The 13,870-nt window shown below is 38.1% G+C and overlaps 1 protein-coding gene across 1 annotated transcript in view; it reads left to right on the forward strand.

The window, feature by feature from the left end:
* The window catches only part of LOC143352474 (uncharacterized), a 465,026-nt gene that overhangs the window by 383,378 nt on the left and 67,778 nt on the right, over nt 1–13,870 (forward strand). The window contains exons 8-10 of the mRNA XM_076784988.1: nt 10,593–10,730; nt 11,211–11,329; nt 12,525–12,759. Coding sequence (XP_076641103.1) covers nt 10,593–10,730; nt 11,211–11,329; nt 12,525–12,759 — 492 coding nt within the window. The remainder of the gene's footprint in view (nt 1–10,592; nt 10,731–11,210; nt 11,330–12,524; nt 12,760–13,870) is intronic.

Raw genomic sequence — 13,870 nt, forward strand, 5'->3', positions numbered from 1 at the left:
ACACCCCACCATTTTAAGTGTTTTGCTCGAAATGTATTTCATAAGACAGTTCCTCGACCGGTACTAATTCCATACAATTTTTATAGTAATTTTATCAGAAATAGCTAAAAACGTGTGTATTGAAACGAAAATTAATAGTTTAAAAATGTTTGCTCGAATATTCCTCGAACCTAAGATAAATTATCCTAGAAGTTTCAAAAAGAACCGTTTCATAGTTACCTGAAAAAAAAGATCACCTTATTTTTAGAACGATGGTTCATAGAAGTTCAGTTTTACTAAAATGAGAATTCGAATGTTTATTTTTGAGATCGAATATTAAACGAAGAAAATTATTTTGGAAGATGACAACTAGTTTGGTCTCACATCAGAGGCAAAATGGAATTATTCGAATGCGTCACAGACATAAATAACATCTTTATCCCTGCCAGGCTTTGCGGTATATGTACGAGAGCTCAACTTTGACATTCTAAACATCTAATGCACTTTTCTGTGGATTCAGAAGACAAACGAGCACAGAAAATACATTCAACATCGTCAGCATATTCTTTTCATGGATCTTTACTCCCTTTTCTCGTGAAAGACAATTTCCGTGGGTCTCATCTTGCTCTGCTTGAAACCGAGTTACTTTGTGCAAGAAGTTTTTCCACTTGAGCTAGCAAATTGCTTCGCAGTGCCTCGAATGTAATGTCGAGACAAAGTGGTAATCATTTTAGGTGCTTGCGAATAAAGCCCCCTAGCCTAACGTTAAAATACAAAATATGAAATATAAAATAGGTGTCAAGTAGGCAATTTTTCTTTCCTTTAATAATTTTCGTAAGTTCACTGTTTTCGTTTTGCTGCTTTATGTTCTACTCATTTTCCTCATAAATAATCAACGATTCTTCGATTTATTGTACGATGAAAGTTTAATAAAATTAAAGAAATATAAGATCAGGTTACAAAGGAAAAAATGGTAATTTCAAACATATTTTCAGAGTTCATCTTGCAAGCCTTTATTCTCAACCCTTATGCGTTCTTATGCCCATTTCCCATATTTTCTGCAAATTATGTTCTCGTAAAAATGTCGGAAAGTCAGTTCCAATCCTCGCCGTGTGAACTCTGTGTTCATCTTCGTTGTCAAAAAGAAAATAATAAAATTCTACAGAAACTTTTAATACGAAAAGTTTGAGCATACACATTGCGATACCCGACAGGAGGAGCTTTCAAATGGAAACGTTCCACGGCTGATGATCTTTATATTTAAAAAAAATATGCGACGGAGAAATCTCGTCCGGAACGAATTGTTGTAACCGTTCTTGGCGGTGATATTCCCTCGAGATGAATTAATACGATCGGGAACAGATATTGCTGAAAAATCAAGTGGCTCGTTAGCGAATTACAGTAAGTGCTCTACATTGTTCGCGAGGCTATTGTGTTACGCTCACTTGAAACATCGAAATCCCCAGCGCCACCGCGCCACCGCGCCGCGCCATTGCGAACAGTATTATTGCGATGACGGTCCCCGCGAAATTATTCTGACGATCTAGCATGAATGCGGCCGGCGAAGCGATGCCGTGACAATGTGATTTTTATTGTAGTTGCCTACTAAACGGCTGGGCTAAAAAGATTACGCCACTGTCACTGGAAAGCTTTCCGAAACCAATGTTATGTAAATTCTGTCGTATTACTGTCGATCTTGAAGCCTTTGTTCCTCGCAACGATTCAGTCGATTCGCATGAAATCACACATCTGTGACGAGAAATACTGTCCTTTTCAATAGTAATCCTTTGTGGTCCCGAGCTGGACTCAACATTTTTTTTATTCTCCTAATTTATATTGCATTCGTAGTATCGCCAGTGCAGAATATGTAACAACAATTCTAATATTTTACGACTGTTCTAAACAGGGTGCTAAAGTTCCATTATAGTTGAATTGTATATTATAATAAATTCATATATCAAAGTGTAAAAACCCTCAGACTCATATTTGACCCACGCCGATATTTAACTATAGTTTTCTTTCGATATAAGGGGATGGCTCGAGACCGGCTTTCGTCGTATTTCGGATGAAGAAGAAGAAGAAGAAGAAGTGGGGATAGCGATTTTCTTATTTCGAAATGAAAAGCGTCGTCATAAAATATACTTTAACGATTGACGTTGAAGTACGAAATCATTTCAAACGCAATCGATCATACAGATGATCTACGTTCATTAAGGTTCATTGAAAGAAGAAACGCCTCGTACAAAAGTGCTGAATGCTCGGAGGTCTATCAGAAGACCGGAGGGGAATTATATTGTATTTCCGGAATCGAATTACGCACGATTCGCCAACTTGCAAAGCGTTCATTTAATTATGCGACGGTATATAGTTTGAACATATGAAAATACGACAGCCGGCACGTGTGGAATTACACATTAATTTTTGGTCGTGAAAGGTTGGGGGGATGGGGGTGGTCGTAGAAGGGATGCGGAATAGGAAACGAAACAATGGTCGCGGAGGTGGGCCGATTTAATCCGCTTTTTGTCCGATCGGAATTAAATGAAGAGGTGCATTGTTCGAAGGTGGACGCAATCGACAGGTTCGAGTGGGAAATTTTTAATTCGCTCCGCCGGATTTACGGACTAGTAATTCCCGGACAATTTATACCGGCTTGAGTGCTCGCAACACACCGGCCTTCGTATACCATTTTTTCTTCTCACTTTCGCCCCTCGCTCTTTCTCGCTCGATTTTTATTTCCATCTGTTTTTCTTCTTTTTTTTCCCTCGTACGCTTCTTGTTCCACGCTCAGCTATGCGGCGAGATTGTACGAAATGGAGCTGGAGAAATCGGATTTTCTGGCGATCGGGCAGCTCGGGCAGAAAATGACGTAGAAAACTGTGCCGGGCCGATCCGGGCCGACCTGTTACGCCCCGAAACCGAAAGCGCGCACGCTCTCGATTTATCTGCGCCACTCTCCTCTCCGCCGGAGAGTGGAATAAACTTAATTAGAATCCCGACTGGATATTGAAGCTTGTCGGCGAAATGGTCCCCGCAACGACACGTCCGTGCTACAGATTATATTAACACGTGACTGCCGTGTCACACGTACGAGGATCAGTCGAGTATACCAATACCAGACTTTCACGCTAATTTTCTATCTCGTTGGCATTTTTCAAAAACACCTACGAGTGATTTTTCTGTGTATGTTTTGCTGCGATCACTTTTGCCACCGGATTGGTAAAGTTTCAATTCCAGTGTCATAGAAAATGGAGGGTCCCAGAGGCAATTGCACCCGAAGTGCTTTCAGTTTCGAGGTAGATGTTCAATAAACACGAGCCACGTGTCAAAGTCCGATCCGTGCATACTTATCGGAGTCTCTTGAAAGTCAAACAAAAAGTGATGTGGCAGCCGCGTGGCCCGGGAACGGGCGGACTGAACGGTTTAATAATTTGTATGTTTACACGGAGGAAAGTGAGACGCGGCAGGAGAAAGGGCGCAGTCTCAATTATGAAGCGGGCCGCGCCCTCCGCGGCTTCCTGACAGTTAATTATTCAGAAATTGGCGACGAGCCACGCCACACGTCTCTCCGCGGTGCGAGGCGCGGCGCATCAAGTAGTCGCGTGTCTCGGCGAACTGAAATGGCCGAAGTTCGTCGGCGGAATGCCGAAAAAGGAATTTTCCACGAAAATCCGCCGGATGAAATCGAAGCGGTGCACGAACTTTCCCTATTAATTACTTAACCCTGCCGCTCACAGCAATTAATTAAAATCCCCGACGGCGAAAGTTCGAGAACACCTGTTACGTGTTTAGAATTATTTCTTCGTGTCTCCGGCTCGACTAATGAAATTCTTCGGATGACTGATCGCTAAATGGTTCGACGTCGGCTAATAACTATGGAGGAAACTTGCCGAATGCTTATTAGCCACCGAAATCCCTGTGCGTTAATTCGTCGTCGTCTATCGTATGCAACGTTCATTAAATTTAGTATCTGCAATCCGTTGTTCCTACAACGTTTCTTTCATAGTGATGCGTCAAAATGATAGCACATGCGTGCTATCTTCAATTTCTTGAAGATTACTTAGTACTTCTGAATTTAGTACATAATATCATAATTGTTATGATCTGGAGAGACGAAACATGTTAGTAAATAAGGTCGACCTCGCTAGCTTTCTGTGCAAGCAGAAGAAATATACAAATGCTTAGGGCGAAATGATAGCACACTGGTGCTTTGTGCTGATATCTTTCAATAGTTTGTGAGTTGCCAAGCAGCTAACAAGCAAATGTCAAGTTTCAAAGTTAAACGTCAACATGGGCCGCGGAAAACAATTAAGTCAAACTGAAATTGCAAGGATTATTGAATGAAAAAGTCAAAATGTTACTGTTTCCAAAATTTCAAAGTTTGTTAAAAGAAGTCGCAAGGTAGTATATGATTTATTAAGAGATCCTGCAAATTATGGAAGGAAAAAAAGTTGTGGGAGACCGCCAACATTATCAGAACGGGATAAAAGGGCTATTATTCGTATTGCTTCGAACTCAACATTGACATCACGTGAAATTGCTCAAAAGCATGCATTACTGCAAATGTCCGAAGTGTTCGTCATGTTCATCAGACGTGTAAGTTTATTCAAAGAAGGAATAGGCATCATAAGGAGCAGCGATTAACATTTGCAAAAGATCGTATTCGCTGAAAGAAGAAATGAAGACGTATTTTATTTACGGACGAAAAGAAGTTCAATATGGATGGGCCAAATGGATTTTCATTCTATTACCACGACTTAAGAAAATTCGAATTGTGAAAAATCGAAGACAAATGGGTGGGGATGGTGTGATGATCTGGGCCGGAATTGGATACAAAGGTAAAACAGATGTACAGTTTCTTGAAGGAAAAATGAATAGTCAGAAATATATAAATCTAATCTCGTAACAAATTAACGTACATGCACAACGAATTACCAAAGGTAAATTTATTTTTCAACATGACAATGCTGCCATTCACCGAGCTAAAATCGTAGAACAATTTTGTCAAAGAGAAAATGTATCAGTTATGCCATGGCCTGCACGCTCCCCGGACCTGAATATTATTGAAAATTGTTGGGGAGAACTCGCACGAGCTGTATACAAGAATGGAAAACAGTACGATGATATTCTACAATTAAAAGAAGCTAGTAAGGTAAAATGGGGTAATTTGTCGCAAGATACAATTAAAAAGCTATATAAATCGTTACCAAATCGGATGCTCGAAGTAGTAGAAAATAAAGGCGCATACACCCATTATTAATTTGCTGTTAATTATTATGTAACTTTCTTTTTTGTGGAAATATATGTATAAATTTTGTAAGTGTGCTATCATTTCGCCCTCGGCATTTTTATATTTCTTCTACTTGCTCAGAAAGCTAGCGAGGTCAACCTTATTTACAAAGAGGTTTCGTCTCTGTGCGTCATAACAATTATGATATTATGTGTTGCATACAAAAATTCTAAATGATCTTCGAGAAATTAAAGATAGCACGCATGTGCTATAATTTTGTCCGGGACTGTACGTGCCCTATGAAATGACCGTTGTCATTTATTATAGAAGGTTCAAAAATTATATTATTTATGAATCGCTAAGGTAAATTTTAAATGGCACTCCTACGCCATATTGAAAATCATCCGGGTGCCAGGGTCTAATCATGTTTGGATAAACTAATCATTTCTAAGGCATCGAATAGTTTCCTAAATGGTACTGCTATACCATTTTCTAAATTGCCCTGGTGCCATTTTAACACGCTAAGCACTAAAGAAATGAATAAATTTCTATTTCGTCCCCGTATAATGCGATTCACGCGAACAATTTTTATTCTGCATCAAATCTTCTGTAGCCTAATAATGATTGACGTTGATTACTAATTAGTTCCTTACCATGGGCTGGTATCGATTATAATTTAAAACGCCGTGTAATACTGTTAACCTGTTCCGACGAGAGAATTCCAATCCTGCCGATTAAACGCGTGCGAACGTAAATGCGCGTAATCAGATTTTCAGAAAACCTGCTGAAACGTCACTCTGAATCATATTCGGTTTATCTGTAAATATCGACGATAGGGGTACACACGCCGCTGCCATTATTTCGACGCCGTTAATGCGCTCCGGCGCGTTGTTCCAAGCTTTTAATGAAACTTCTGACGATTTTGTATCATTAAAACATAATAGAAAATTAATGAAACATTTTCGAAGTAGGAAATTCAACTCTCCATTGAATTTCGCCTATAATTATGCGAAGCGCGATACGGCTCGTAATACATTCGGCATTGAAAGCTGAACCGTTGTTTACGGGTGATGAAATTAACATTAACATGCTGGCACGTAATAAAGATCTCTGAATGCACCGTGTTCCGTTCGTTTGCAACAGTGATGGGCAGGGTAGGGACCCCTCAAACGCCTGCATCTCGCATCTTCGTTGCGTCTCGGCGCTCCAAAATAATAACTTCTAAACCATTAGAGATAATTGAATGAAATTTAATATGTAAAAAGGTAACATTTGTAGCTTCAAATTACAAGAAAAATCAATTTGAATTTACACGGTGTTTATTAATTACACAGGTTTTAAACAAATTATAGAATAAGTGGAATTAATATACTTGTCCTTCTGCATTAAGATTCCTGAAGTGAATCTGTAATTTCTGGTAGATTTGTTGCAAGTTGTCGCAAATGAATTTTTTTGATTTGTTTGGTCAATTAATCATAGTTTATAACAGTGTAGTCGTTGCTAGGTTCTATTAGGTTCCGGCTGAGATGTGCATGTTTATAGTTCAAATTCTATAAAAAAAATTCTAAAAAACTATAATTGTTAAAATGTAATAACAATTACTTGTTTTAACGTCGTTTTAAATCCTAGAAGATGTAAGCTTTCGCATTGTCTAAACCCAACTCAGCTATTTCTGATAGTTTTCTTTTAAATTGCACTTCAATATTGGAAAAATCATGTGAAAGGAGACAATTTCACGTTCTTAATTTTTTCCTCGAACTTTGCCGGCCTCCTGTGGGTCGTAGGGCGAGAGGGGGGGGGTGGGATAAAAAATTTTTTCGGATTTGTTTCCTCTGAAATGTTCTTAAAAAAAAATTTTTCCATTTTCTTACGCTTACTGGAAGGGGACAGCGCTATGGTGGGCTATAGTCTTGTCTCGATTAAGACAAAAATGACTATATATAAGACTATATATAATGAGTATATTTAAAACTTTGGGGATAGATTCCTATTGCTTAGGGAAGACAAAAAGGTTGTATTAACGTAGGTCCGGAAATGATTAGTTTCTGAGTTATTGAACTTTTTTGAGTTATTGATGAGAGTTATTGAATAATACGCCTTAATAACGTAAACAAGAATAGTACACCTGGATAACGTAACCATAGACCGGCGATTGCTTCAAAAACATTGTTGATGCCTTCTGACGGGCCTTTAAGACGATGTGACAAAAATTGTGGCACAAAAACTTTAACAACCCAGAAACTAATCTTCCCGGACCTACGTTGATATAACTCGTTTCTCTTCTCTAAGCATTAGGAATCTATTCCTAAAGTTTTTCCCACCATCTACGAAACACGCCGTGTAGAACAATTAGAATATTTTTGCAAATAGGTGTTGAATATGGTTTAGACACAAATTCGCGCAAAGTGAAATACATGTGCAATACGAAAGCTTAACAATGTTTTCATTTGCACGCATATGCGAAAAAGGAAATATCTTTCCTGGAAGCACCTGCGAACACCTTTCATTTTCCAGTAACAGGAATGCGTACAATGACCGCAGCTAAAGATTCAGTATCAAACGTATCGATAGTGAATTTAAAATATTTGATCACCGGCGGATGTTCGAGTACTTTTTGCAACCACCAATAAAGTTTAAAAATAAAAACCACGAACTAGCCGAACGCAATTTCGCAAACACCGATGTCGGTTCTGTATTTATTTGCACGGAATATAAAAAAAAAATCTAAAACAAAAAAGTACGATGCTAAACATTAGTTGTGACAACAAACTTTGTGATTTATCACTCTTCCGACTGCACAGTACATTTTTCATGATTTTATGTTCTTGAAATTGTTGTTTTCACAGTTATATAAATGCAAAAATGTGGCATGGGCAAACGCTAAATTTTAACTTTGTTCTATTAATTTTAGAAATTTTGGTAACTTTTGAAAATTCGCTTATTCGTCAACGGAAATATCGTATTATAGTTTAAATAATGATAACAAAATATTAAACTTACACGCTTATTTGAAAAATCAAGGACAATCCTTTCATTTTTGAGATATTTGCAATAATTTCTTAATACGCAAAACTCTAAATAAATCCTATTAAGAATTTTTGCTTCATACGCTTTCACAACCGAACGAAATAATTATCGCATGTACCGTGCCAAATAAATCCTCTCTTTGAAATGCAAAAGCTTTGTAACATATTTCCTGGTAACAATGATATATTTCGGCACGAATCGTATTTATCATATTCCGTATAAATTCATTGAAAATTCCGTTCTATTATTATTATACACTCTTTGCGCCATTGGTTTCTATGAAAACAACGTACCGAAAAACGGAAGCGTTAATTACAAATTTTCCGAACAACATTTTGTTCATTATAACTAAACTGCGGAAGTTTATGCAGCCGTACGATGCAGTGAATATTCAGAATATATTCCGGATGTAATCAAAGTTCATGCGGAGTACATTCGATAGGTACATATTTGTGGTACGGGGTTATAAAATTTTTATTGTCTTCTTCACTCAATGAATTTAGCAGTTCATCACATACCCTGTTCATATAATTTATTTATACCCTATACACTTATTTCCACTCCTCCGCAAATAACTGATATTTTTATTTAACAGTAAACTTGTCACCATCAAATAATGTAATGGCAAACATTTTTCTATCAACGTCGCACTCGTTTAACTCTTCTTTTCTTAAATACGCTTAAACCTCTGCAGCCTAATTGTAAGGTTCTCTACAAAATGAGTATACATATCATGTACCTATGCAAACACTCTCTGAACGATGCAGAATTCTCTAACAAGCCCATAAACAACATTATTTCAAAGTTGGTGACCAAATGAATAATTTATTTCCATTCCCCCACACATAACTGACATTTTTATTTAACACTAAACTTATCACGATCAAATAATGTAATGGCAAACATTTTTCTATCAATGTCGCATTCGTTTAACTCTTCTTTTCTTAAATACGCTTAAATCTCTGCAGCCTAACTGTAAGGTTCTCTACAAAATGAGTATACATATCATGTACCTATGCAAACACTCTCTGAACGATGCAGAATTCTCTAACAAGCCCATAAACAACATTGTCTGAAAGTTGGTGACCAAATGAATCAGCACACGTGCTCCAAACTCCTAGATGTTCCCTAATTCAAGCGGATTATTAAAAACGTATCCCCGTGATCCTCAAAATGAAGGATCGCCTCTGTAGGCAAGCAACGACGGAACTTTTCTCGTAAAATAAATCAAGCCATCCCATCGTGGTAATTCAACGCAGCCGCCCCTGCCTCGGTCGGTAACATCGGATATTTTCTTAATAGTAAAACTTCTGTGGCAATCGACTACTGTTCGTACCTATGAACTCTCTGATAAATCAGTACACCGTCAACCCCCTCACGCCATTTCGACGGACGTCTTTTTATTCGATTCCAGAGCGTTTCGCGTCTCGCATCTCTTCCCTCCCATTCCCCCGTCGCCTTTTTCAACCCCCGATTCTCGAGCGTTCCACGTTCAACGACCGCAATCCGTGTCGGAATATTTTTAAACTTTTACAGAAATTCTTCACGAGCCACGGAACACTCCAATCGTCTTCTATTTTCAGAGAAGTTCCCCGAACTCGTGATGTGACGTTAATTGACAGAGTTGTATAAATATTGGAAAAGAAACTTCGGCCTCGAGTGATGTTTTATTCTGGTTTTGCAGTATCCATGTCAGCCACGCTAAATATTCTCCCGTCGAAATGGAACAGTGTAATAGGGTTCGTACATACCGAATCAAACTTCAGTGGTTCCGAGAAACTAGCGGAACTTGTTCTCGAGTTTTTGAAAAAAAATCTAACCAAGTTGTTTATACTTATTTTCGCTATTACAAAGTACTGGTTTATACTGTTTTCAAATTTTTCGCTTCGTTCAATTTATATGGGACTACAGAAATATAAAGAAATTAAATTTATTCTATGCAAAATTATTATAAAATTTATTCTAACCATTTTTTTTAGAATATATGATTTTAGAGAAACATAAAATGGCGGATATAGTAATAACAAAATACGTTTACGAAATATTTGTCAGATTCGTGAATTTAAATAGTTATAGTACGTAAAACCGGTTCTGTAAGTTTAAAAATCGGTTTTCGAATTTTACTTTATCCGAATAAACTGGTTTTTCGACCTCTGATTCCTTAACCCTTTTCTGTAGTTATCAAATTAATAAATATTGATGCGCAAATATTGTATGTGGAAATTTGTGCTTTTGTCGAAATTTCCCAGACTCAAAACGTCGAGAACCGATAAACCCTGTAATATACTTTTGTTTACTATACAGCTCGAGTTATATACCGCTACCACGACTAAAGGGCATGTTGGTTTGTATGTTACAGTCACTGCACCAGCGACTATATTGCCGTATATTCGGGTCCCACAACAGCGAGTCCTCTTCTGAAGATGCTCTGTGGCAAAGAGAAAATGTACTCAACATCGTTGATGTACACCGGGCAGAAGCTCTTGGTCGAGTTTAGGTAATGACTTTATATTTGCATTATATATTTTCAACCGTACTTGTAGCCTTATTACTTGATGGAAGAAGAGGATAATGTGGCTCTGTAGTTTTACATTCTTTCCTAAAACGCGATCATAACTTAAATTCATTTGGATTATTGCTTAGAATGTAGGTAAACTAATAAGATTACATTTGATCAAAAGTGAAAGGAACATAATTTCATTGAATTTAATGTGTATTATGAAAATAATCATATATGGACCTAAATCATTTTTGGACTTCCTACAAAAGCGAGGGTAATATAGTCCCCTAATGGAAATCGTAACAAAATTTTTGGTAATATTCTAACATCAACAGGAACGAATATTTTTTTACCTTTTCTTTTTCATTCATTTTAGGATAAACTTATAGATTGCCAATATACCTATTAGCTCTTAGAAAGCTACCGTCTAAAATCCGAACGGGCGAATCGTTCTTTAAAAACATTCTTCCTTTACAGGACCGGCCTTGAAGTACCGCCTTTTAATTACAGCGGCTTCATCGCAAACCTCAATTTCATAGAAATCACAACGGAAACCCCAACAACGACGACAACTACAGAAATCGTCAATAAGAATCGTAAGTATAAAGTGAACACATTTACCGGTCGGTAATTAATTTTTCCTTTTGTGTCTACGGACACACGGTTCTATACGAACTGACTCAATTTCTCTCAGTGGAAAAGATGTAATTACCGTTTGAGCTCATTGAAAGCTTTATACCGCACAAAGGATAAAGAAAAAGGTACAGTATACTGTTATAATGTATGCATAATGTTTATCGGAAATCGTTATGCTGTTCCGGGTATTAAACACCCTGCAAAATATGTGTAATACGACTATTCTAAAAAATAAAAAATATAACAAATATTTGAGACACTTTCAAGTACATAAAGCGTTGCTGCTCGTTACTTTGCAGCTTCAATGAAATCGATTCCAAAGCTGGCCAATTGGTAAACTGTACTCTCTACGAATTTCGTTTTAAAATAAAACGTAAAAATAACGAATATTGAATTAGTACTGTAGGAATGATAAAAAATATTTTTCGAAAAAACTAGTGAACGAATCAAATTTTTAGCAGAAGTTGAAACCAGTTAAAAAATAGAACTGTTTGCAGTGAAAGCCGCGAGCTAAAAAATATTGCACAGCGATGCTTCTTGTTTATATTGAAAGTTGGCAGTTCGCCGTTAGCGCAAACTGAGCGTTTAGTGTGCCGACGCAAACGAAATTAAAAAATTATAAAGAATTATTATCAATAATTTTTGTTGTATATGTTGTTTAAATAATTGCATTTTCAAAAACAGTCTCTTCTCCCTCAAAACCCTATATAACTAAAATATGAGAAATCGTTTTTAGAGTAGCAACAAAATATTTTATACACATGTCCGTGCCGTAAACTGTAAATTGACCTTTAAACGATAGATTCGAACAAAAATGGCAGAAATGGAAAACTGAAAACCGTCTCTCCTACTATTTAAGACAATAGTAAACGGCACGAATTGGTGGGAGGACCCAACAAAACCACGCAAAATCAGTGTGCAAGCACGTATTTTCGGGATCGTCCCAGCGAGAGCAGGGAATCGTTGTTCGAATCTTTATCTTGTTCGATTAATTCGATAGAAAGACGTACGAAACGTTGCCGGGGGTAATTAATTCGGATCCGCAGAGCCGTGTATCCCAGTTTCAATCAGAGCGCGACATATCCGGTAACCGGGTCGGCCTTGTTTCAATAAAGCGGAGGTCTGAAGGGGGTACGCGTGCCCGTGTGTTTTCAGTGGACACGATGAAGTCGATCGGTAACAACGACCGCTACAACAATCGGGACCTCCACGACCAGCGAAAGGATCAGGGATTCGCTACGAATAGCTGCGACCTGGAGGTCAACGGCGAGGAGGAACGAACGGGTCGCTACGACACCAGCGGGAAGCCCAAGTACCCGACGTGCCGGCTCGTGCTGCACGGACGTGCTTACGACACCGGGCACGTTTCCTTGACCAGTTACAATCTCAGGTAATGCCCACCACCTTCTTCTTCTTCCACGTTACGACCTTGCCCGCGCACGCTCCACACTTAGCTCCCGCTTTTCCATCCCCTTTTACCGCGCACACGACACACGTCGGCTCCCAGCCGCGGCCAACCGTGATTCACTGTGTTCAACCATTTCACGTGGACATTCTCTACAGATTTTGTACTCTAAATTCTCCCTTCCGCAGATCCTATTCACCTTCTTTGCAAACCAAAGAACATTGAGTATTACGTCCTTTCCCAAACAATGTGAATCAGCGTGACTCTCCGAACGCCTTCACTGTTTAACCCTTACAGTAGATGTACTACCACGACACGGAGTGTCCCAAAAATGTGATTCTCCGCGGATTTATTAACGAAAAACACGGACCGATAATTAAATCGCTGGAAATCAGAATAAATATATTCGTTTACAGTGATATGTGTACAGGGTGTCAAAAAATTATATGTCACGGCCACCATAGCGTGATTCTACACCTACGATTTGGTGGAAATTGACATAAAAAACTGCCCGGAAAATTGACCTTGACCTTGACCTTGAACATCAAGGTCAAAAAACAACAATTTTTTTGTTTAATCGTGTTCTACTGGTCATAACGATCAACTTTGTGGAAGAAACCATGGGTCGCATCTCAACCGTTCTCTTAAAAAATGATGTTGCATTTCTTATAATTTTTGCAGCTTCTTTCTTTCATTCTGTAGTTAGGGAAATAGGAGTATCATGATTATGATCATTTCATACCCAACGAGATAGCTTACTGACGGTACCCGCTGTATGATAGTACGCTATTTACTTATATATTGGCGCTGGATGTAAAAAATTTACAAATAAAGAAGCTGCAAAAATTATAAGAAATGCAACATCATTTTTTAAGAGAACGGTTGAGATGCGACCCATGGTTTCTTTCACAAAGTTGATCCTTATGGCCAGTAGAACGCGATTAAAAAAAAATATTTGTTTCTTTGACCTTGATTTTCAAGGTCAAGATCAATTTTGCGGGGAGTTTTTGTATGTCTATTTCCACCAAATCGTAGGTGTAGAATCACGCTATGGTGGCCGTGACATATAATTTTTTGACACCCTGTAGATAAGGTG

Source organism: Halictus rubicundus, chromosome 3, assembly GCF_050948215.1.
Source record: "Halictus rubicundus isolate RS-2024b chromosome 3, iyHalRubi1_principal, whole genome shotgun sequence".
Taxonomy (NCBI): Eukaryota; Metazoa; Arthropoda; class Insecta; order Hymenoptera; family Halictidae; genus Halictus; species Halictus rubicundus.